Source organism: Camelina sativa, chromosome 8, assembly GCF_000633955.1.
Source record: "Camelina sativa cultivar DH55 chromosome 8, Cs, whole genome shotgun sequence".
Classification (NCBI taxonomy): Eukaryota; Viridiplantae; Streptophyta; class Magnoliopsida; order Brassicales; family Brassicaceae; genus Camelina; species Camelina sativa.
The window spans coordinates 19,792,935-19,818,156 of NC_025692.1; the positions used below are offsets into that span (position 1 = coordinate 19,792,935).

Below are 25,222 nucleotides of genomic sequence, written 5' to 3' on the forward strand. Positions count from 1 at the left end.
CGTCTTTGTAACTCTAATCAGGTCTCGGTTGAATTTTTCCCTGCTTACTTTCAGGTGAAGGATCTGATGTCGGGGGTCCCATTACTCCAAGGGAGAACTAAAGGGGAGCTTTACGAGTGGCCGGTTTCTTCTTCCATCATCCAATCCTTCTTTGCCTCACCATCATCATCAAAACCATCCTTAAGAGACTGGCACTCTCGCTTAGGCCACCCATCACATTCTATTCTTCAAACAGTTATCTTCCTTATTTACAATCAGATTCACAGACTATGTTGTGCATTGATTGTGCTATCAATAAAAGCCACAAGCTACCTTTCTCTCAAACCTCTATTGTTTCCACTCATCCACTAAACATTATCTTTTTTGATGTCTGGACCTCCCCAATCATCTCTATAGACAACTTTAAATACTACCTTGTCCTAGTTGACCACTATACGCGCTACACATGGATCTACCCACTCAAGACAAAGTCTCAGGTTCGTGAAACATTCATCACGTACAAAGCACTTGTTGATAACCGATTCAACAGCCGTATTGGCACTCTATACACTGACAATGGTGGCGAATTCATTGCACTCAAGTCCTTCTTATCCAGTGCCGGCATTACTCATCTCACAACTCCACCTCATACCCCTGAACACAACGACGTCTCTGAAAGGAAACATCGCCACATCGTTGAAACTGGTTTATCTCTTCTCACACACGCAGGCATGCCAACCACGTACTGGACTTATGCGTTCGCTGCGGCCGTGTATCTCATCAATCGACTTCCTACGCCGGTTATCAACATGGAGACTCCATTGAAGAAACTATTTGATACAACTCCAAATTACACCAAACTTAGAGTGTTTGGGTGCCTCTGCTTTCCGTGGCTGCGACCCTACACCAAGCACAAACTTGAGAATCGTTCGACACCTTGCATATTCTTGGGCTATTCGCTAATCCAAAGTGCATATATATGTCTCCAGCCTACCTCCGATCGGATATATGTGTCTCGACATGTCCGCTTTGACGAACGGAGCTTCCCGTTTTCAAGTCCGACCCCTCCTCCTCCAACAATACCCACCGTTGAGCCTAACTCCTCACAATGCCCGAATCCTGCTGTCGTGCTTATTCCGTCACCAAACATCACCGCTCCCATGCCACCCAATGTCACACTGCCATCACCGCCGCCACTCGTATCGTCACCTCCTCCCGGACCCTCAATATCAGATCTTCGCCCGACGGTAAGTCTCGAAAATGTTGATTTGGATCGTGATAGAGTTTCAAGAGATAGACATCCTCAACCAGTCCAAACCCAACAACCGGCCCCTCTCAAGCAATATTCTCGCCGAAATCCCCCAACTAAAGCCTAACAACCAAAGCCCACTACAAATACCCAACCACAAAACCCCAGTCCACAACCTCTCCCTTCAAACACGACTACAATCTCACAAAACCAAGTCAATCCCTCCTCACTTCCAAATCTTCACCCCGACAATCAACATCCGATGAAAACCTGACGGAAAAACAATATCACCAAACCAAAAGCAAAATTGAACCTCTCTGTTTCCTTGTCCAAACACATCCCACCTGAACCTAATACTATAAACCAGGCACTTAAAGACAAAACATGGAGAGGAGCCATGTCCACAGAGATAGATGCTTTTGCTTAAAATCAAACTCTCGACCTTGTTTCTCGACAGCCTCACTTGAATGTTGTTGGTTGTAAATGGCTGTTTAAGAACAAGTTTCTCTCTAATGGCTCTCTTGGCAGGTGCAAGGCAAGGTTGGTAGCCAAGGGCTACTCATAACAACTTGGCCGTGATTATACTGAGACTTTCAGTCCTGTGATTAAATCCACAACCATTCGGCTTGTTCTTGATGTTGCTGTCTCCAAAGGCTGGCCTATAAAACAGCTTGACGTCAACAACGCCTTCCTTCAAGGTACCCTCGATGAAGAAGTTTATATGGAGCAACCTCCTGGCTTCGTCAACTCTGATTTTTCAAACCATGTCTGTCGTCTCCGCAAAGCCATTTATGGGTTATAACAGGCACCACGGGTCTGGTATACGGAGTTAAAGAACTACTTGGTTGGAGTAGGTTTTGTCAACTCCTTGGCAGATACATCTCTGTTTGTGTTTCAAAATGGCAAAGACTATCTCTATTTGCTTGTCTATGTCGATGATATACTTGTGACAGGAAGCAACAGAGCGGATATCAATCGGATTCTCACCTTGCTGGCTGATCGTTTTTCTGTCAAGGACCCTGAAGATCTCAACTACTTTCTTGGCCTTGAAGTACACCGCACATCCAAAGGTCTTCATCTCTCTCAGCAGAAATACATTGTTGATCTGCTCCATCAATATAACATGACCGATGCCAATGCAATATCTACACCGATGGCCTCTTCTCCAATGCTCACTCTTACAACTGGCACCACACTCTCTGATCCAAAGACTTATCGCAAACTGGTTGGGAGTCTGCAATATTTGGCATTCACACGTCTTGACATTGCGTTTGCCGTCAATCGTCTCTCTCAATTCATGCACAAGCCCACAGATGTTCATTGGCAGGCAGCCAAACGGATTCTTCGCTACCTCTCCGGGACACCAACGCACGACATCTTCTTCTCGGTGACGCCCCCACTCTCTTTACATGCATATTCCGACGCTGATTGGGTTGGAGATTCTCACGACTATGTGTCCACCAATGCATATATCGTCTACCTTGGAAGCAACCCCATCTCATGGTCTGCCAAGAAACAAAATGGTGTGGCTAGATCATCGACCGAGGTCGAATACAGGGCAGTGGCCAATACAGCATCTGAGTTACGGTGGATATGTAGTCTTCTCACTGAACTTGGAATCACACAAACCGCCCCACCGGTCATCTATTGCGACAACGTTGGAGCTACTTTTCTATGTGCTAATCATGTGCTCCACTCAAGGATGAAACACATTGCAATTGACTATCACTTTGTAAGGGGTCAGGTACAGAATGGACTTCTTCGTGTAGCTCATGTACACACAAACGACCAACTCGCTGATGCTTTAACAAAGCCACTATCTCGCCAACGGTTTCTTCATCTCCGGTCCAAGATAGGAGTGACATCAGCCCCTCCATTTTGAGGGGGAATGTTAAGGATACATCATCAACTGTCATCAATACTTCAATATATTCTTTCCTTGTATCAATAGTTTCTATACTTACTTAACCTAGAGGCTCTCTCTTGAATTCTGTATGTATATATATGATCGTGTAATCACTCTTTGAGATATAGAAGAATATAATATAGTTTAATCATCACGCTTGTCAAAACATATGAACAGACTAGAAAGAGGGATTGTATAAAAAACAAAAGAGATTTTACATATTCGATCCGTTAATTATAATCAAACTATCATCGTCACTTCAAATTCAAATGGGGATCAACAAAATTGAGCACCATGGATTTTAATCTACTCAGCACGATCAGGAAAAGAAACAGAAATGGAGAACGCTAGCTTTAATCTAAGCGCCATCTTTCTTAGCCTTTAAAGAATATAATGAGTTTGGTGAAGATATTTAGAGTGTATTTGATATATTTTGTTTAGAAAAATACTTAGTTCACCCCTAGGGATGAACGGTTGTATTCACCTCCTCTTCTCCCAACCAATCATAATCTTCTATTTAATTTTTTATTTAAAAAATAAATCAAAATTAAATTAAAAAGCAAAACAAATTAAGAAAACAAATTTTGTAATACTTTTAATTAAGAAAAGTTAAATATTGGTTTGGTTTAGATTTTACAATTAAACAAGGTTATATATCAGTTTGTGTTTAAAAATGAGAATTAAGGTTTAGATTTTACAATTAGTACACAATTATATGTCGTTTTGGGTTTACAAATGAGGTGATTAGGGTTTAGATTTTACAATTAAAACGAAATTTTATGTCGGTTTGAGTTTATAAATGAGATGGTTAGGATTTAGATTTTACAATTAGAACTAAATTATGTCGGTTTGGGTTTACAAATGTGGTAGTTAGAGTTTAGATTTTACAATTAGAATGAAATTATATGTCAGGTTTGGATTTACAAATGAGGTAGTCAGAGTTTATATTTTACAATTAGAACGAAATTATATATCGGTTTTAGATTACAAATGAGGTGGTTAGGATTTAGATTTTATAATTAAAACGGAATTATATATCAGTTTGGTTTATAAAAAAACATTTTTGGATTTTTATTTTACAATCGCCCCGCATATACTAACTCGCGATTAAATGTATTTGGTAAATACTCAAGCAATCAACTCATTCATACTTTTATTAATCATATTTGGAAGAGAAAGTTTGAAAGAAGAAACAGAGGAAATGAAGCAAAGGAGTACAAAATTATATATATATATATATATATATATATATATATATATATATATTGTTATTTCTAATGAATTTACCTTTAGCTAACGACTGCCGAGGTCAATGGTGGCCAGAGACGGTAAAAATACATTTGTTCCTGTGCGTAAAACAAAAAAATGCATTCATACAATAATAACATAAAAATGTTTAACAAGTTAAATATTTTCATATGATAAAAGTAAATAACATACTAAACAAAAATAGTTCTAAAAGGTAATTTTTCTCTCTATCCCATAATTATTAACCAAAATTTTAATATCAATTTCTATAACTAATTTCCTTCTGATAAATAATATATTAAATAAAGTAAGAGATTGTTTTAGGCTAATTTTATAATGCTTTGTCTTTTTTTTTTGTAGACATTTTATAATGCTTTGTTTTGTTTCCTTTTTTGTTTTTTTTAACATTTTTATAGGTTAGTTTCTTATAAGGCTAAGGATATCTGTAAAAATATTTTACCTAGATTTGATATTATAAACTCTTAGGAAACTAGCTTTATACACACACGACTTTCCAACTTATTTCACTTTCTTTATTATTATTGCTACTAGCATGTTACAATCTCCAGTCATTGTAAATATTTTAAAGTTGTGGGTCATAACTTATGGCATTTTTATATAAGTCAACTGAGTCATCATCAATAAAACAGACAATGCGACTTGTTTTCTAATTCTCAAAATTTATAAACAATTCAAATCGAGAGAAAGACGCCAACGACTTGCATTCATCAACCACGCCTACGTCAAGATAAACTATACTATTGAAACATTTGTTTAAGTTCAATTATTTGTGTAGTTGAGAAGAAAGACTTTGGACAGTCAATAACTAATAATTATTGTGATAGATTTGATTAAATATTATCAGCGTAAATCCCTTGCAATAATATCTCTGACTTTTCTTTAATACATCCTTTGTGTCAAACTGACGCTAACACAACCGTTTACAGAGGCATATAAAACGACGTCTTCCGACTTCACTAATTGGGGATCTCGTCAAACAGAGTTACAAAACCATTTTGATTCATTCACTTATATATCGATCCAAACATGGACAAAACATCAGTAAAGCTACCCATTCATGAGCATCCTCTTTTTCCTTCAGCTCGATCAATTACCGGTGAATGTGATGGCTGCCATGTTAATAATACCATGTACAGCGGCTATTTTTGCAATGAACCTTACTGTTATGTTTGGTTCCATAAGGAGTGTGCCGAGGCCCCAGAGGTGATCGTCAACCATAGTTTCCACCCCCATCATCCTCTCCTGCTCACCAATAACTCTGGCGATGGTCCATGTGATTTGTGTGGACAAAAGCTGTTGCCTCCCTGTTATAGTTGTTCCACATGTGAATTCAAAGTGGATTTGGCTTGTGGGATGAAACCGTCACCGCTCACTTTGGAACATCCACGGTGCCATGACCATCCACTTGTCTTCTTGAAGACACGAGAGGAGAAGGTCCCTTGTGAACTATGCAAGGAGTCTATTGACGGACCATCATATTCATGTCTTGAATGCGATGGTGTGTACTTCCACGTGGATTGTGTCCATCTCTCGAAAGAGGTACATCATCCTTGTCATTCTATTCATCCTCTTAAGTTTATCGCATCCGAATTACTTACGGATGATGCCGAGACTAGTTGTCGTTTATGTGGAAAAACAGAAGAAAACATTCTTTGTCATTGTTCCATTTGCAATTTCACATCGTGCCTTGGATGTACCAAAAACCCACCACTCGTTGTTATTGAGCACATCTAGACCCACAAACATCCACTTACTCTCTTTCTTAGGAAAACCTCATGTATATGTGACATTTGTGGCGAAGAAAGCGAGTTTGCGTTGTATATATGTCTTCAATGTGATTTTACTGCCGCAAGAGCGTGTATCGACACACCTCGTGTCATCAATGTCAATCGTCATGATCATCGCGTTCATTTCACTCATCATTTGGGCGGAGGGTATTCGAAATGCGGAATTTGTCACGAAAATGTAAGTCAGTACAAGGGGGCTTATAAATGCTCTGTTTGCCCCGACTATGCTGTTCATTCTACATGTGCAAGGAGAGATGACGTATGGGATAATGTAGAATTGGAAGGAACACCTGAGATCATGGAAGATGTTTCACCATTCACGGTAAAGGGTGAAAACTTGATACGTCATTTTAGTCATAAAAGACATAATTTAAAGCTCAACAAGGAAGTCAATCGCGATGAGCACGGACGATGTAAAGCATGTATCCATCCAGTTGGATTTGACCCGATCTACAGCTGTGTAAAGTGTCGTAACTTCATCCTCCATGAAAAATGTGCTAATCTTTCTAAGAAGAAAAGACTTGTCTTTGGCACCAGACCATATACATTAATGAAAGGTGGGAGAGTTACAGACTGCAAGTTGTGTGGAATGTTATGTGATGGTTTCGCATATATCTCCCAAGACTGCTCAGATGTAGATGTCCATTGTGGTTCGATTAATGAGCCGCTCGTTCATGATGGCCATCAGCATCCCTTATATTTTGAAAAAAATGAGGGCAACAACTGCGATGGATGTGAAAAGGTTGTAGATGAGTTTATGCTTCGTTGTGAAGCTTGTGACTTTGACTTGTGTTTAAATTGTGCGAAGCTGCCAAAAAAGATATGGCATAGGAATGATGGGCACCCTCTCACTTTATGTTGTGACAAAGAGGAAGAGGCGAGCGGTACTAAATATTGGTGCGACATTTGTGAGAGGCAGTTAAATCCAAGTATATGGTTCTATTCATGTTCTGATTGTGGAGTCTCCTTGCATGCTCAGTGTGTATTAGGAGACTTCTCTCGTCTCATGCCTAAAGAAAACCTCCTTTTTGGGGACAAAGAAATCGAGTTTGAGGTGCTTCCTAACAATCATAACACTCGGCCAATTTGCATCCAATGTCACTCCCGATAGGGTTTCCGTCATCCTTAAGGATTGTAACGAAAACAATGGGTATATATGTTCCCGTTCATGTTTATCGAGTTATTTGGGTGAAGAGATTTGAACTAACGTTTGATGATGAGTGTTGGTTCTATCATATATGGTTTTATTGTTTCATTCGCATTCATATTATTGTTCCAAAAGCTAAAATGTAATCGAGAGTGTGATTTTTTGTTGCAATTCTCACTTTGATTTCAGGTTTGCTTGTTTCTCTGATCATAAAGCAATTTCTCAACACTCTTAATCATACATTTTTTTTTCTACAATACAACTTCACAGACATTACATCTATACTAAATAAAAGTAGAAACTATAAGCTTGTTAAACTGTCCACTTAAAATTTTAAACAATAGTGATTTGACATGTCAGCATTAACATTTATATTTAATTTGTCCACATATGATTTAAAACAAATAATAGGAATTAGATATCTCACTAATTTATATTTTTGAAAAATATTCCTACAATACAACTTCACACACATTACATCTATACTAAATAAAAGTAGAAACTATAAGCTTGTTAAGCTGTCCACTTAAAATTTTAAACAATAGTGATTTGACATGTAAGCATTTAACATTTATATTTAATTTGTCCACATATGATTTAAAACAAATAATAGGAATTTGATATGTCACTAATTTATATTTTTGAAAAATAATATTTTTCTATATTATTAAGTTTCTTTAGAAAAAAGAAAAAGTTAAATTTATAGAAAAATAAAATATGTATAACGTCCCATATCGGCTATAATTTTTTTGACAATGGTTCATAACCAATATAGATAAGACGAATACGTTTCCAGCTACGAATGAGCAGGAAGCTTGACTTATCATGCGTCCAAATTTAAAAAATTTATTCGGTTTAACCTAGTTTTCCATTTGAGCAAATCAAAAAAAACATTATAATATTTAAAATTTAAAAAGTTTAAAATATTATAAATATTGAAACTTTACCAGATTCAAATATTATAAATACTTAAATATTAAAAATATTTAAAGTACATTTAAATTTTAAAATATTAAAAGTATTTAAAATCTATTAAAAATTTTTAAAGTCTAAAATTTTTGAGTCTGAAAAAAGAAAAAGGAACGATGACAAACATCATTGGTTAAATGTTTGTGCTTTTTCATATCGGTTATGAATCGCAAGACTTTGATTTGATGTTAATTGAGATCAGTTTTTAGATTTACAGAAGAAATCATGGACGACAGCACACATGCTTTATTAGTTATACATGTGGTCATGTTTATGTTACTTTCTTTGCAAGTAATTTGCAATTTTATAGCATTAAGACTTAGTTTGAAAATAACTGAGTGTATTTGGTGGCTATGCTGGTCTTGCAGAATTCTTATGAGAAAATAATGTAATGATTTTGATGGTATTGTGTGTGTCTATCTATATATCATGGAGAGGTTTATGGTTTCTTAAACATGTTCGAGGAAATTTATTCTTAAATTTCATATATGGCACGTTCTGTGGAGGCAGCAAACAAACGATGTTGTTTCGGGTAGTTAATTTGTTAGGAGTATTCTGATGACGGGAAACTAAGTTATGCTAGAATGGATTTGAAGTTCGAGTTCAGAAGGTCAAATGAACGATGTTGTTTCGGGTAGTTAATTCACCGGCTCATGGAGCTATGTTTGGTTAAGGTTTTAGATTTTTTGTTTTGTTTTTAACCACATAATAATGAATATTATACATAAATGAAGATGGAGAGAAGACGGAAAAAATGAAGAAGATGATGAGAAAGAAGAAGAGTATGACAAAGAAGCGAACTGTGAAAGTAACGATGACAACGACAATGAAAAATGACAATGAAGATGACGAGAAGGTATCTGAAAATATGAAAAAAATGAATGTAAAAAGACATACTAAGACATATGTGTTAGTGGATAATTAAAAATGAGAAAAGAAGATTGATTATTTATTCTTTTGATCATATTTGATTCCTTTATACAATTATTTTTTTATAAATTTTTAAAATTCTGCATTTGAAATATTTTTTTGTGCGTTAAAAGTAATCAAAATTTTTTTTGATAAGATTTTCATTATGATCAATCATATACAATTTTCTCCAAAATATATCATATAAACCCACGCGTAGCGTGGGTTCACAACCTAGTACTTATAATAGATTTCTTTTACACTCATTCAATTAGACTTGACAACTATTACATCACTATATCTAGTCATTAAACTTATGGACACAAGCAACCTTACACAACCTTACCTTAGCCAGTAGCCAGTAACAACTCCAACAACTATATTATCTACTCTAGTCTAACTAAGGTTTTTACCAACTTTCTTAATTAAACTAAGTAAACAACAGAAACTCTTATTTGGGCCTAACACCACTAATAGTCCAAAGAACACTAAAGACACAAACCTTAAGTGGGCTTAACTCCAACCCATTAGTCTTCTTGGTCCACAACAACAAAATAACAATCTTCTCCTTCTCTTGATTCTCTCCTCCGTTGACGCCATGACCATTTCTTCTTCTCCATCTAACTTCAAATCTTCTTGTTCTTCATCATCTTAGTCTCACTCTTCTTATCTTTCTCTTTTGCAGGATCAATCGAAAACTCATCCTTCAACAAATCTGGAAAATCAAGTCGTAACAGAAGTTTCAATTGCATCAGTCAAATTCCTAGACTGAAGAAGATAAGTGACTTCATGTAGAAAGAGTAACCACCATCCCAATCACAAGTGATGTAGACAATAATAAAAGAGACACAAGTGATACGACTAAGGAAAACTACCAAAAACCACCACCAAAGAAGTAAAACATTGACTATGTTGATAAGCCAGACCTAATCAAGATGCCATAGGTTAATAAAAGAGGCAAGAAGATGCTCGATTCTGGATCATCACTCTGTGTTTTAATACATTTTTGATAGAAGAACCACTCAACTATGATTTTGCTCTCATATATCAATGAAGTTATATTATGTGTATATGAGAACTGAGAAGCAGCAAAAAGGAAGCTTTTTTTGGAGTTTGCGGTATGTCTTATGAATATCTTATGTTTCTTGTATGCAATGTAAATCGTTGATTAATTGCCACGATCTTTAAGGGTATATGTTTTTGGACGATGTAACATTTCGTATTTTTAAATGGTGTTGGTACGGCTACTTTGGAAGGAAATACTAGAGGAGTATTCATGTGAATAAATTCTCTTTGACTTAGATCATATTTAAGAAAGAATGTATGTGCGACTGCAGAATATCTATGATCTCTTTTGTTATTGTTGAAAATTACATCATTTTTTATTTCCGTTTTGTGTTTTCCTAAACAAATAACTATGATTATCTAACATCTAATTCTTATATATATACTTTTTTTATTATTACAAATTCTGTTTTATCTTGTTTCTTTACATTCTTTTCAAAATTCTTATATATATATTTCTGTAATAGGTCATAAATCAAGGTAACAACAACTAATTAATTAATGTCCAAAATGTACTACTATAGATTTGATAAAAATATATTCTGAGAAAAAAACTTAGTTACCACAACTGAAGATGAAATACAAAATATGAATTAGATGTATTGGAAAGTGAAGCATTTTAAATAATATGTTTAAATATGAACTACTTGTATCATTTATTGAATATGCCATTTTCTACTAATACCGTTTGAATCAGTTTGAATGATTTGGTAATATGTAGAGAGATAACATTTGAAAGTTGTAATTACAAGGTAATTACCTAACAACTATTAGATGATATGGTAGAAACTACATATTCATTTTTCATGTAACATTACTTCACTTTTCATTCTTGTTTTGTGTTTTCCTAAAAAATAACTATGATTATCTAACATCTAATTCTTATATATATGTTTTTCTTATTACAAATTCTGTTTTATTTTGGTTCTTTACCTTCTTTTCAAATTTCTTATATATATTTCTGTAATAGGTCATAAATCAAGGTAAATACAACAACTAATTAATTAATGTCCAAAATGTACTATAGATTTGATAAGGAATATTCTATGTAATATTTTAAGGAATATTCTATGTAATATTCCCTAAGACTTGTACTATTATTAGCGAGGATTGGTGAAGAATTTCATTCAAGTTTGAGCAAGTGAGTTTGAGTGAGAGTCTTAAGAGTACTTTTAATCATTTGAGTGTTTAAATAATAAAGTTTATCCCTTTGTACAAAGATCTTTCTTATATCCTTACAAAATCATTCCAAAAACACTTCCTAAACACTTAGCCTTGATCCTAAAAATCTCCTTAGTGGTTGTACCACTATGTGTGCGTAATTTTGGTATCAGAGCCATGGCAACTCTAGCTCTTCTCTTCAAGAGAGGTAATATGCCATGACGTTATCTTCTACTATGCTAGTAAGAAAGTATGCTCTGTGGTTGCCATATTAATGGATCCTCCACATCAGAATTCTAACTATGCTAAGAAAAACAGTATGGAGAATTTTTTTTGTTGTGATGCTCGAAGTACCTTGAGGCTTTTGGTATATTAGATGTGTTGCCTCGGTTTGCGTAGCTAAGCACCTCTTGATTGTTTTCTCTATATTAGTAGTACAAAAAAGAAAACAAGGAGACAACTTATGGATTGTAATTACTTCAAAGGTTAGAAGAGAGTTATGATATTCTGTCTTGGTTTATGGTTCTATCGTATATTATGGAAAGTTCATCTTCTTTGTCTAAAGCTGTCTCTTTTCGACGATCAAATTCTAAAAAAGTTGATTACTTATATGAAGTAGAGTATGTGAGTGATGATAGTAAGGTTCGTATTACCCAACTCGCGTTACTTAATCCTTACAAAGCTTTCACCAAACCAAATTCCACTTTTCCAAAAGTCATTCGTCAAATGTTTGTCCCAAACAAGCATAACGCAAAAGAGCTCGTTCTAGCATCTTCGTTAGAACAACATTTCATCCCGACGACATAAACAGAACAAATGATTCCCCTTAGACTCAATACATCATTGGCAAAATCAAGGATATACCCATATTTACTATGGAGCAATACGCTTGGCGCTAATACTTCATGGTAGAAAAAGCTTACCAGTTGTAGCATGAGTAGCTCTTCTTGACACCCGAGACAGGGAATATCAGCACGCTTGCATTGGAACTATCCAAACAACACTAAATGCTGGCAATGTTTCGGTCACCCTCTTCCCTAATTTTAACATGGGATTAAAATACCCACATATATATCAGAACATGCAAATCCAACTGCAAATCATAGGCGCCCCACATATTGGAAATATGTATGCAGCAACACTCCACCATCAAATGGCGTAGAGTCCAAAATCATGCAATGGACTTAAGTCTCCCAGAGACACTGAAGATGCGCTACTTGTTTTGGTCATCAAAGCACAAGATTTGATATTGGAGAGCTTCAAGTAGTTGTCAAATTATATGTGAAAGAGATGCAAGATCTAACAACCTTCAAAACCATAGTTTTTGTGCTTTTGTTCATAGTCATGGTGGATTACTTAATCATTACATGAGAATTTGTATGCGTTTATGTTGTGATTAGTTTTGTAATGGCCTACAAGAAGAATATAGACCATTAAGTAACTTAAGCACATATCTATGAATTGTATCTTGTTTTGGTTTAATTCAAAGTAATTAGATCGTAGGTGGAACAAAATATGTTGCATTGTGTGATGAGGAAAGATAATAAAGTTTAAGGAGAAAAAGAGTTAAGTGGCTAAATCTAAAATCGATTGAAAAACCTAAACTGTAAGTACAAAGATTTAATGATTATGTATATTAGAACTCAACAATTGTTTATTGTAAAAGGAACTCGGTTAGGTCCACCCTAAGTTCTCTGCCTCAACGATATTACAATTACATTTGTATCAAGAGCTCATGACTTTGTATTATATTGTTGAAAAAAAGTTTATGTTATTGCAGATTTATTATTATGTTATTGAAGATTTATTACTATGTTACTAAAAATTTACCTAAATCGAAACTTTAGAACATAAGGTAAGGTTTGGGTCAACTATCAATGAGTCAACTGTGGTGTCTTCTTAAATTATGTGACAGATTTATTTTTATTAATCTGCAGTAGGTATAAAATCTGCGGTAGATTTGAAAATCGGCGGAAACACAATAAAAAATCTGTAGAAAAAATCGGTGGTTCAGTTGTTAAAGGATCTGAACAAGTCTGTAGGATTAAGTTTGCCGCCGCTAAAAAGTTAGTTTAGTCGGGACTGAATATGTGACCATAATATTAAACAAATCTGTAGTCACTAAAAATATGTCTGGTGTAACATTGAATAAAACTGTGATCATTACGAGTCAATCTAACAATTATATTTATTGGAAGATATAGTTGTTATTATGTTGTATTGTGAATATTCTCCACCTAGAGTTTAGGAAGTTATACATCTTGCTCCCCAAGCTTAGTATATTTTGTTTCTCTCTTGTATATATACGTGATGTAAGGGTTTGAGATCAACAACACAAACATTCTGAATATCTAGTAATCTCTAGTTTTACATGGTATCAGAGCAAAAAGCTTAAAAGCTTTGTTTTATTTGTTCTCTCTGTTTTTCTCTGTTTTTCCTTCGTTTCTCTTCGTTTTGGTTTCTCTGTTTTGTTTGTTTCAATTGTTACTGTAAGGCCCCAACCACCACCTCTTAGTGAGCCACATGTCTAATCCCAGTCCATGGACCCACTTTTCTTAATGGGCCTCACGTCCTCTCACTAGGCCCGTGAGCCCATCCATATACGACGATCGGTTTGCTACGTCCGGGAGGTTTTAAAGACTTGTTAACGTTCCTACAAATCACCACATGATCTTTCCCTGTGTTTTGTCCTCACTCACACAGTTCCGACGGTCACTTCCCGGAAGGTCACCCATCCTGAGACTACTCCAGCTCAAGAACGCTTAACTCTGGAGTTCTCTCAGGACCCTTGACAGAAAAGATAAGTGCAGTTTTGGTGACATAGGTGGCCAAATCAATTCTTTTAAACCTCTCCACAAATCTCTGAAACCAGGATGTCACAGTTACGATGACTGAAGATAAAGCTCTCGTCAAGGTCTCTGACTCTAACAATGTCACGCCGTAAACCTTGTCCTTGTCGGACAATCCAGGTTCTATGATCTCTTCTGTCATGTTGACAGGAGAGAATTATGCAGAGTGGACAACTGAGATGTTCAACGCTCTCTGTGCCAAGAGGAAGATAGGGTTTGTCGATGGGTCAATCCACAAACCTAAAGAAGACAGTTCAGAGATGGAATCTTGGACAAGCGTGAACTCGATGGTTATCGGATGGTTTCTCACTTCAATTTCTCCTCGTGTTAGGTCAACTATGTCGTTTATTGATGACGCTGCAGAGTTGTAGGAAAGTTTGAAGAGTCGTTTCTCTATTGGAAACAAAGTTCAAATTCACCAGCTCGTGTGTCAGCTGGGTTCGTGTAAACAAGAAGGGCAGTCCATCATGGACTACTACAGACGTCTTGTGAACTTGTGGGACGAACTCCAATGGTATCGTCAACTCCCGGTGTGTACTTGCGGAGCAGCTGCCAAAATCGCACAAGATCAAGAGGAAGAGAAAGTTCACCAGTTTGCTATGGGACTTGATGAGTCTCGTTTTGGCAACGTAATTTGCCAGATTGTTGATGTTGATCCTCTACCTGATTTGGCACAAGCTTATGCCAAAGCTGTTCAAGAAGAGCAACGCCTTGCTGCAAAGAAGAAGGAACAACACAATATGATGCAGTAGGGATACTACTCGACGAGATCCACTGCAACAAGAGTCAGTTTCTCCAATAGTTGGAAACGAGGGTGAAGTTTATGGGTTTGGGACTCGCTCTGGGTTTTTGCATAACAACAACAACAAAAACAGAGACCATAACTTACTCTGTTCTAATTGTGGAAGATCAGGTCACGAGAAGGAGTTTTGTTGGGAGATCGTCGGATATCTAGAGTGGTGGACCAATCGAAACAGAGGAGGATGTGGATCCGGTCGTGGAGGAGCTGGTCGGTCTAATTTTCCAGGTCGTGGGCGTGGTTATGCAACGTCTGCACAAGCTACAAGCCCTCATGCCTCGACGTATCCAAGTTTCACTCTGGAACAGTGGCAAGCTATAAGTAGGATGGCTTTGGAGAAAATAAGTGCCAATCCGGACAAACTCTCTGGTAAGATACACGAGGAATTAATTCTTGACACTGGAGCCTCTCACCACATGATCGGAAATATTAACTTGTTGGTCGATGTGGTATCAACTCCTCTTTTCTCCGTTGGGTTTGCCGATGGAAGTAACACGATATCGCAAAGCATGGGCATGCTTCATGTTTCGGATCATATTACTCTCCATAACGTTTTATATGTTCCAAATCTCAATTGTTCACTTATCTCTGTCTCTAAGTTGCTCAAACAAACCGGTGGTATTGCCTTGTTTACTAATACACTTTGTGTTTTACAGGACCGTTTCTTGAAGATTCTGATTGGAGCCGGGGCAGAACGTGATGGGGTATACTATGTGACGGATGTAGCTGATGTGCAAGTTAACAAGGTTGGAGTGAAGTGTGACTCGACGTTGTGGCACTGTCGGCTAGGACATCCTGCGTTTTGATACGTCCAAAATTCGAGGATCACTCAGTCGGATTAGAAATGATAGAAACTCGCCAAGGTGCAAGGTGCAACAAGGGAGATTTGATGGATTGAGGGGTTGCACAGCAGTTGCGGAAGGCTGCTGATATTACCAACTTCAATCGCTGCTAGATATGACACACTAGTCCAGCAAGAGGAGGTTATTGCTTGGATATTACACACCAAGAAACAAAGATATGTTCTAGACAAAGAACAAAGAGATAGACTCATAAAATGAAAAGGAAAATTGATTGATCATTCTCAAATGAGATTACATGTGTATATAAAGAGATAGAAAAATTGGTCACAAAGCCAAGTATTATTCTTGAAACTAAAACATAATAAAGATAGATAGTTGAATGAATATTCAACTCTTGAAATTTGGCTTCCCAAGGTGTCCTTCCCAAGGTGAGTTGAACTCCATTTTCGTCACTTCTCTTTGACCACAAAACAAAATGATTATTTTGGGCTTTCTTGGACTTGGATTAGGCTCAAAGTGGGCTGAACTTGATAGGTATCATCCCCAATAGTTTTTTCCATGCTCTCCTTGCCCAAAATCTCTTGAATTAGCCCAATAAGTGCATCCTAGAACTTCTCTCTCTTTCACTCCTTGGTCCAATTTTGCTGATGAGAAACAACATAGGCTGTACCATTTCTTTACTTTTGGCTTAGTAGAAACAACACCTGGTTGCCATACATAATTCTGGAAGCTCTTAAACTAGTTGGACCTAAAACTCTTCAAGCGAACAACTAGATTAACCTCATTTGGCAAATGGAATGTATCGCAAATAGTTGTTTGGCTGGAAAGAATTCATCTTCAACTTTGTTCGTGTTGAACAAGGCTCAAGTATTTTCTTGGATGGTCTCATGATCATATCACGTTTTCAGTTCTTTCTACTTTACCGATAAGCTATGGTGTTTCTGATTTAGCTAGTCCTAGTCCTTGTGACGTTTGTTTTTGGGCTAAGCATACAAGAGAAGTTTTTAATGATAGTTATAATAAAGCAAAGGATTGTTTTTCACTGATTCATGTTGATGTTTCCCGTACCGTGATTCGGCTTCATGTGGAGCTGTATATTTTTTGACAATTTTAGATCATTTCTCTAGGGCAGTATGGACACATCTGTTGTTAGAGAAATCAGAAGTTCGTCAAGTACTTAAAATTTTTTGATCATATGCCGAAAGACACTTTGATAAGCCAGTACGTACGGTGTGAAGTGATAACGGTACTGAATTTATGTGTCTTACAAAGTTTTTTCAGAGCAAAGGGATTGTACACCACACATCGTGTGTTGCCACTCCACAACAAAATGGGTGTGTTGAAAGGAAGCATTGTCATATTTGGAACATTGCTCGCTCTCTTCTTTTTCAAGCTAGCTTGCCGGTTTCGTTTTGGGGAGAGGCTATTCTAACGTCCACATATCTCATTAACCGAACTCCTACTAAGGTTCTCCACAATCGTACTCCATATGAACTTCTTTACGGTGACAAGCCTTCGCTCGATCACATAAAAGTGTACGGTTCATCTTGTTATACTCACCGACGTGATCGAGATAAAGATAAGTTTGGTGAGAGAAGTCGCCATTGTATTTTTGTGGGTTACCCGTTTGGGAAGAAAGGGTTGGAAGGTCTTTGATCTCAACACCGAAGAATTCTTGGTCTCTCGTGATGTGATTTTTCAAGAAGATGAGTTTCCTTAGGCTACAAGGCATGGTGGTTCGGAAATGACGACAATGCTATCTCCTAGTGGTATTGTTGATGATGATTGGATGATTCCTGTATCCCCCGCGCGTGATGACAAGGGGAGTAATGGTGCTATTGGTAATGATCTTGTCATGCCTGATTCGTTGATACTAGCCTCTGAGACATCTACTTCACATGTTGATGATGCGTCTCCTAACCCAGCTCCTGTTGTGCCTATTTCGACTGAAACAAATGAGTATCTTGTGGTTGTAAAGGATGTATCTCCTTCTGGTTCTCATGATGGTGTGTTGCGAGATAGTAGTAATGAGTTGGGTAAAGAAAAACGCCAAAAACTCCGTCAGTTCGCTTGCAAGGTTATGTAACTTACTCTACACGCTGCACTGAAGAACCCCATCATGATTCACCCGACTTCACCTCAGCTTCTTCGTCTACGGTCCAAGGGACACACACTCCTTATCCTTTGACGAACTATATATGTGATGATAATTTCTCACCCGCTCATAGAGCATTTTTGGCGGCAGTGGTCAGTGATGTTGAGCCAACTTCATTTAAACAAGCCATACAAGATCCTCATTGGACTAATGCTTGTGGTATCGAGATTACAACTATGGAACCAAATCGTACTTGGAGCATCGTTGATTTACCTCCTGGCAAAGAAGCTATTGATAATAAATGGGTTTTCAAAATAAAGTATAATGTTGATGGCTCCTTAGAACGTTACAAAGCAAGGTTAGTTGCTTGTGGAAATCGTCAAGTCGAGGGTGAAGATTACAATGAGACGTTTGCTCCGGTTGTTAAAATGACTACCGTTCGAAGTTTACTACGTATTGTTGCTGCTAAAAATTGGGAAGCTTATCAGACAATGCGTTTTTGCATGGTGATCTAGAAGAAGAAGTTTATATGAAGTTACCTATCGGATTTCATCATTCTGCTCCCAATAAAGTTTGTCGCCTTCACAAGTCTTTGTATGGTCTTAAGCAAGCCCCGCACTACTGGTTTGCTAAGCTTACTCATGCCTTGACGAAGTTTGGTTTTGTTCAATCGTACGAAGATTATTCACTTTTCACGTACTCGAAGGGTGACATTGAGCTGCGAGTCCTTATTTATGTTGATGATTTGTTGGTCTGTGGAAATCACTCACATATGATTAATAGGTTTAAGGAGTATCTTGGTATTGAGATTGCTCGCAGTCCTGAAGGTATCTATATGTCTCAACGGAAGTATGTTCTTGATATCGTTTCCGAAGTTGGACTACTAGGGTGTGAACCCTCTCCCATACCGATGGAACAAAATCACAAGTTGGGTTTGAGCAAAAGTGATTTTCTTCCTTCGGCATTTGGTAGGTCATCTGATTTATCTTCTTACAACACGTCCTGAATTGTTATATTCAGTTCAGCATCTGTCCAAGTTCATGAAAACGCTGAGAGTTGATCATATGGAAGCTGCATTGCATGTTGTGAGATATTTAAAGGGTACTCCGGGTCAAGGCATTCTCTTGAGCTCCAATCTCTTGGAAGACTAAGAAGCAAGATAAGGTGTCCCACTCCTCTTCTGAAGCTGAGTATCGCTCCATGCGAAATGCATTGACAGAGGTGTTATGGCTTCAGAAATTGTTTGTTGATTTGGGCTGTTCTCCGACTAAGCCAGTTCGTTTGTTTTGTGATAGTCAAGCTGCTATTCATATATCGTTTAATCCGGTGTTTCATGAGCGCACTAAGCATATTGAATCTGATTGTCATGCTGTTAGAGATGCGGTACAAGATGGGACGCTCACAATGGTCCATATTGGTACCAATGATCAGATTGCGGATATTTTCACCAAGGCGTTGGGATGTGTTCCGTTTGAAAAACTATCATCCAAGTTGGGCATATGTGATCTACATGCTTCAACTTGAGGGGGAATATTGGAAGATATAGTTGCTATTATGTTGTATTGTGAATATTCTCCACCTAGAGTTTAGGAAGTTATACATCTTGCTACCCAAGTTTAGTATATTCTTTTTCTCTCTTGTATATATACGTGATGTAAGGGTTTGAGATCAACAACACAAACATTCTGAATATCTAGCAATATCTAGTTTTACAATCTTTCCTCAATACAACTGTGCAGCCACTTGCAGATTTATTAGAATTTGTAGTCACTATAAATAAATCAGTAGCTACTTAATGGAAAAAGTTCTAATTATTAGTTTCAATATATAGGTTATTCTAGTTATTTTCCCAAACAAAAAATTTAAAATATTTTTTTGATGAGTACTAATTTATGTTACTTCCACATTCCATTGGAATACATTAGCACAAATGCCATAAGAAATCCACAAGAATAACCTATGGCTGCAACTTTCCATGAAAACATTGTTTTCTCTTCTTTATCTTCCCCTTCTTCTTCTTCATTTGGTGGCTCCTTCTTCTGCGTAGCAGGGGCGGATCTACGTGTGTAGCAGGTGGGGCATGTGCCCCATGCACCTTTTTATAACCAGTTTAAGTGATGAGTTAACAAAAGTGTTCCTTAGCTTATTTGGAAAGAATGTCCCACACTATTTAGAAGGTGAGCGGTTCAAATCCTATATTATGCAATTTTTTCTCAATATTTTAACCTTTTTAACACATTTTCTTATGTTTTTAGTGCTGAAAAAAAAATTTGGTTAAAAAAAAGATTTGTGCCCCATATTACTTTTCTATCTAGATCCGCCAATGGCGTAGAGCATGGTACTTGGATTTGCACTCCACAGATTTCGCTGTTGTTGGCGTAAATGTTTGGATCATTCAATCTGTCTAGCTGAAGACCTTCAGGGATTCTATCGGTAAGCTTGTTGTTACTCAAATCCAAAGTATTCAGCTCGCTTAGCTTGGACAACGTTTTCGGGATTTCGCCAATCAGCCAATGATTTATACTTGTAAAATATTCGATTTGAAATGGTGTTAGAATGTTAGATGCATTTATATATATTTAAATAAGTGAAACTTGACTAAAGCAACAACTCCCTCCAAGTCTCCAACATACTGTATAATGTTTTTGGCTACCAAACAAAAAAAAACAATTCCCACAAATATTGTTTAATTATGAATTTTCAATGAGATGCAAAAAATTGAACATATTACTATTTTGTAATCATCGTTAATAAACTTTCAATAAGCTAATGATAGAAAAAAAAATTATTTTAAATATTTTCTTGATGAGTAATTTTAAATATGTTACTTCCAAATCTTCTTATTGGAAGTACATAAACACAAGTGCTATAAGAAATCCACAAGAACAACCTATGGCTGCAGCTCTCCGTGAAAACATTGTTTCCTCTTCTTCCACTGGTAGCTCGGCCTGTGTAGACGAGCATGGTACGTGGATTTGCATACCACAGATTTCGCTGTTGTTTGCGTAAATGTTTGTATCATTCAACCTGTCTAGGTGAGGACCTTCAGGGATTCTACCTGAAAGCTTGTTGTTACTCAAATCAAAAGTATTCTGCTCTGTTGATGTCTGGATCGGTCACAATTAGATATTTATAGCTCGGTAAAAAGGATATCGAATCTCTCTTTAATAACTTGGTGCCGGAGCACAATAATTCGGACTACAACGGTTATAAACAAAACGGACGAAAGGAAAATCAGGAGGACGAGCTTGAGGCTCGTCGTTTCGTGTTTTTGGACGAGATACTTAGTTGATTATCAATGATTTCCGTAGCGCTTAACTCTCCTTTTTTCGCAGATCTCCTGCTTAAGCGCCGTACGTCTATATTTATAGGAAACCGTATCGGTTTGTCACTTAAAAGGACCAGAATACCCCTTTACTCTTTTAAGTGATTATTTGGACCATAGGAAAATCTTCATGGGCCGGGCTTATTGTTAGGGTGGGAATCCACCCCTAACAAGCTTTCTTAGCTTGGATAACGTTTTGGGGATTTCTCCACTGAGGTTGTTGTGTGAAAGGTCTAAGCTCTCTAACTTGTCAAGATCTCCAAAACTTTGTGGGATTGATCCAGAGAACTCGTTGTTGGAGAGGTTCAAGACGTTTAGGCTTCTGAGATTGCCTAAAGAAGCTGGGATTTCTCCTTGTAGCTTGTTCATCGAGAGATCTACGAGAGTATAGAGGTAGAAATTTCTATGGAAAAGAACTTGTCTTGATTTCTTCCAGTTCACTGCAAAACTAAATATATCTTGTGTTTTGATCTCTCTAAAGCTTTCTTCGTCGGTAAAAAAGAGTAACCATGGACGCATAACCGACGATGAGCTCTCAGGAGACATTATCAGGCATGCAAGATTCCCAATAGATGAAGGGAGATACCCATCAAGATTGTTCTCAGAGAGATCCAAGACCTGAAGCCTTGTGAGATTGGATATGCCTTCTGGAATTGAACCTTTGAGGGAATTGTTTCTCAGGCTAAGAACCTCTAGAGAGGAAGGTAACAGGGAGGTTAAACTCGCGAAATCTCCGGAGATTTTGTTGTCATGGAGATCAAGACGGATCAGATTTGAGAGATTTCTGAAGTTCTGAGGAAATTCGCCACTGAAATTGTTGTCACTCATTAAGAGCATACTAATGGCACTCCCGAAGTAAGATGGAATAGCCCCAGAGAACTCGTTGGAAGATAACTCAAGGTTTGACTCGGGACCAAACCTCGGGAATTCACCTGATAATCTATTCTTTGACATGTTCAACAACATCAGATTAGAGCACTTTGTAATAGACTTCGGTACTGATCCTGACAAGTTGTTTTAAGACAGCATGAGTATCGTGACCGATGATTCCATATCAGGGATCTGACCGGAGAAGTTGTTCCTTGATAGTGCAAGATAGTATAAGCTCCAAGACTGAAACAAATTTGGAGGCAGTGAGCCTGAGAGCCTGTTGTCTGACAAAGTTATGAATCTCACCTGACAAACCATTGTTAAACTCAAGGTTAAGGGTTTTAAGATTTTTCAGCTTCTGAATCGACGATGGAATTCCACCCGACAACTTGTTCATGCTCAAAGACAGAGTTGATAGATTGACTAAGTTCCCAATACCGTCTGGAATCTCATAAGACAAGGAATTGTTCCGAAGGTCAAACTTTTTGAGCTTCGTTAACCGTGATATGGACAACGGAATAGAACCACTGAGCTTGTTTTGCCTCAAAACTAGCTTCCGCAACTCCGCAAGACTACCTTGTAAGATTTTAAAAGGTAGAAACAGTTTAAAACACAGCTTCGATCTACACAACATGAATATAAAGTTTAGTTATTGAGAACTATTTTTTAGTGTTTACCTATTTCTGGAGGAATCTCTCCTCCAATGAGATTCTCATATAAGATCAGTTCCTGCAGATTTTTGAGCTCTTTGATGTCACCACTCAACGTGCCGCCAATAACATTGCAGCTTAAGTCAAGACGCTGAAGATTTTTCAAGGAGAACAATTTATGAGGGATAGAGCCGTTAAACTTGTTATCACTCATGTCAAGAGAGATCAAGCTGGTCAAGTTCACAAACGCATCTCCAGGAATCTCTCCGCCAAAACCATTTATGCTTAAGTCAAGATGCTCAAGAGTCTTCAAAGAGAACAATGTAGGAGGGATAGAGCCGTTGAAGCTATTGAATCTCATATCAAGAGAGATCAAGCTGGTCAAGTTCACAAACATATCTCCAGGAATTTCTCCTCCAAAAAGATTATTGCTTAAGTGAAGATGTTGAAGAGTCTTCGAAAAGAACAATTCATTAGGGATAGAGCCGTTCAATCTATTCCTACTCATGTCAAGAGAGATCAAGCTGGTCAAGTTTACAAATGCATATCCAGGAATCTCTCCTTCAAAACCACTCAATCTTAAGTTAAGATACTGAAGGTGTTCAAAGAGAACAATTTCGGAGGGATTGAGCTGCGGAAATCATTGTAACTCATGTCAAGAGAGATCAAGCTGGTCAAGTTCACAAACGCATCTCCAGGAATCTCTCCTTGTATGAAACTAGACGAGATATCAAGCGTAACGAGAGAATTTATACGCAGAACCGATTTCAGAATGCTAAAACTCACTGAGACTGAATCACCAAAATTGAAAAGAGAGCTCAGATTTAGGTCTATGACTTCTCTGGAAGGTGAACGAGCATTGCATCTCACGCGTTGCCATTTGCAGCACTCTGAGTTTGGCCTCCATGTCTTGAAACGTCCCATTGAGTCGATTTCTGCTACAGCTTGGTTCTTGACACTGTGAGTCAGCAAGTTCTTGAACTCGAGAAGGGATTGTCTTTGGTCTTGTGGGCAAGAGAAAGATAGTTTTGGTATGAAGAAGACGAAGAAGATGAAGAGGAAGCAGGAGATAAGACATGTCTTCAGCATTTTTTTTTTCTGAAACTTTTTGCCGTACGTTTGCCACTTGCAGTGTCTTCTTTGTCTTGCTTTGTACTTATTGCAAGTCCAAGTTGATTGGTAAAATGACTTAAATCCGAACAAAGCTGACTTGGCGGGTCTGCATTCTCAAATAAATTGTTGAAATTTCCATCATGTTGACTTGACTCCACAGTTGTCTAAAAAACACAGCAAAGATATGCTCTTACCAAACTAACAAATGTATAGTAACTGTTCCTAAAAATGATGTATAAAAGACGAAATTTATTTTCCACAAATTAAGTGAAAACTATACCACAAGTGACACCATTTATGTTGTAAACTATACAAAGCCAAGAAGTAAACTTACATATATAGACCCAAAAGAACACCGACCCTTGTAGAAAGTTCTCGAATTTCTGAAGAATAACAGAGTTGGCGAGACCGGCTTGCTTAATGGTCTGTCTGAGATCAGTCAAGGGCTTTGGTGGGAATTCCATTGCCTGAAGCTGGTAGTTCACTGGAGCTCCAGGTCGAGATGAGTTTCAATTAAAGAGCGAATGTCGTTGATCGTGTGATGGTGATTGAACTTAGCCACCAGGCGTGTCCCGTCAGCTAGTCTTAGCTGGATCGATGTTGTTGGAACGGTTTCATCTATTACAAGACTTTGAGATGGTGCTTGTGCGGCTGAAACGGTTTGTTTGGTTTGGATAGCAATGGCGGTAGAATCTGGAGCTATCAGCGAGCTACTTTCACTGCCGTCGTTGCTACCACCTAGAGTTTTTCCAACACCCTGAAATGAAACCTTACGCTTCTCTCGTTCCTACAATGAGAAAAGAGACGGATAACTCGATTATAAAAATTAAAAATAAGCACTTCCACGTAAAGAATATTGTATCCGTCACTACAGAGTATGTATTTACCAAATCTAGCAAGACCAAAATCCCCATCTCTATGATATTTATGTAAATATGAGTTCAAACAAGTGCTAGTTAGATAACACAACTTTCAAGACCAGTAACTCGATTAATCTAATATTATCATCTTCATTCAGTATGGGATATCTTAGAAGCCGAGGAACAATTGTTAAAATACAAAGAAGGTGAAAATAGAATGATGAAAATTAGTATTTACCAGTCCTTGCACCCTTCACACTGCACCATCAGATCATCTGGGTTATGCGGCCTTTCACATTTGCAGTACCTTTGTTAAAATCCAAAAGAAGATAAATAAAAACTCATGGAAATTACAAGAGAGAAAAAGGCGTGTTCAATTACAATATATCTACTTACAGAGCAACTCGATCAGGGGGG

General features: G+C 37.4%; 3 protein-coding genes and 1 pseudogene across 3 annotated transcripts in view; 1 reads left to right on the forward strand and 3 right to left on the reverse strand.

Annotated features, from left to right (window-relative positions):
- On the forward strand, positions 5,344–7,482 carry LOC104707573 (annotated as a pseudogene).
- Positions 21,460–22,266, reverse strand: LOC104709716 (receptor-like protein kinase 2). The gene has a single exon (XM_010426282.1). The coding sequence runs from the start codon at positions 22,264–22,266 to the stop codon at positions 21,460–21,462; it is 807 nt and encodes a 268-aa protein (XP_010424584.1).
- LOC104707574 (probable LRR receptor-like serine/threonine-protein kinase At1g34110) lies at positions 22,319–23,756 on the reverse strand. Its single transcript, XM_019228788.1, has 3 exons — positions 23,517–23,756; positions 22,860–23,463; positions 22,319–22,758 (listed from the first exon to the last, which is right to left on the reverse strand). The coding sequence occupies exons 1-3, from the start codon at positions 23,754–23,756 to the stop codon at positions 22,367–22,369; spliced, it is 1,236 nt and encodes a 411-aa protein (XP_019084333.1). The 3' UTR covers positions 22,319–22,366.
- LOC104707577 (plant UBX domain-containing protein 4-like) overlaps positions 24,352–25,222 on the reverse strand; it is a 10,905-nt gene continuing 10,034 nt past the window's right edge. Inside the window, exon 4 of the mRNA XM_019228550.1 lies at positions 24,352–24,732. Within this exon, the coding sequence (XP_019084095.1) occupies positions 24,427–24,732 (306 nt within the window). The 3' untranslated portion in view covers positions 24,352–24,426. The remainder of the gene's footprint in view (positions 24,733–25,222) is intronic.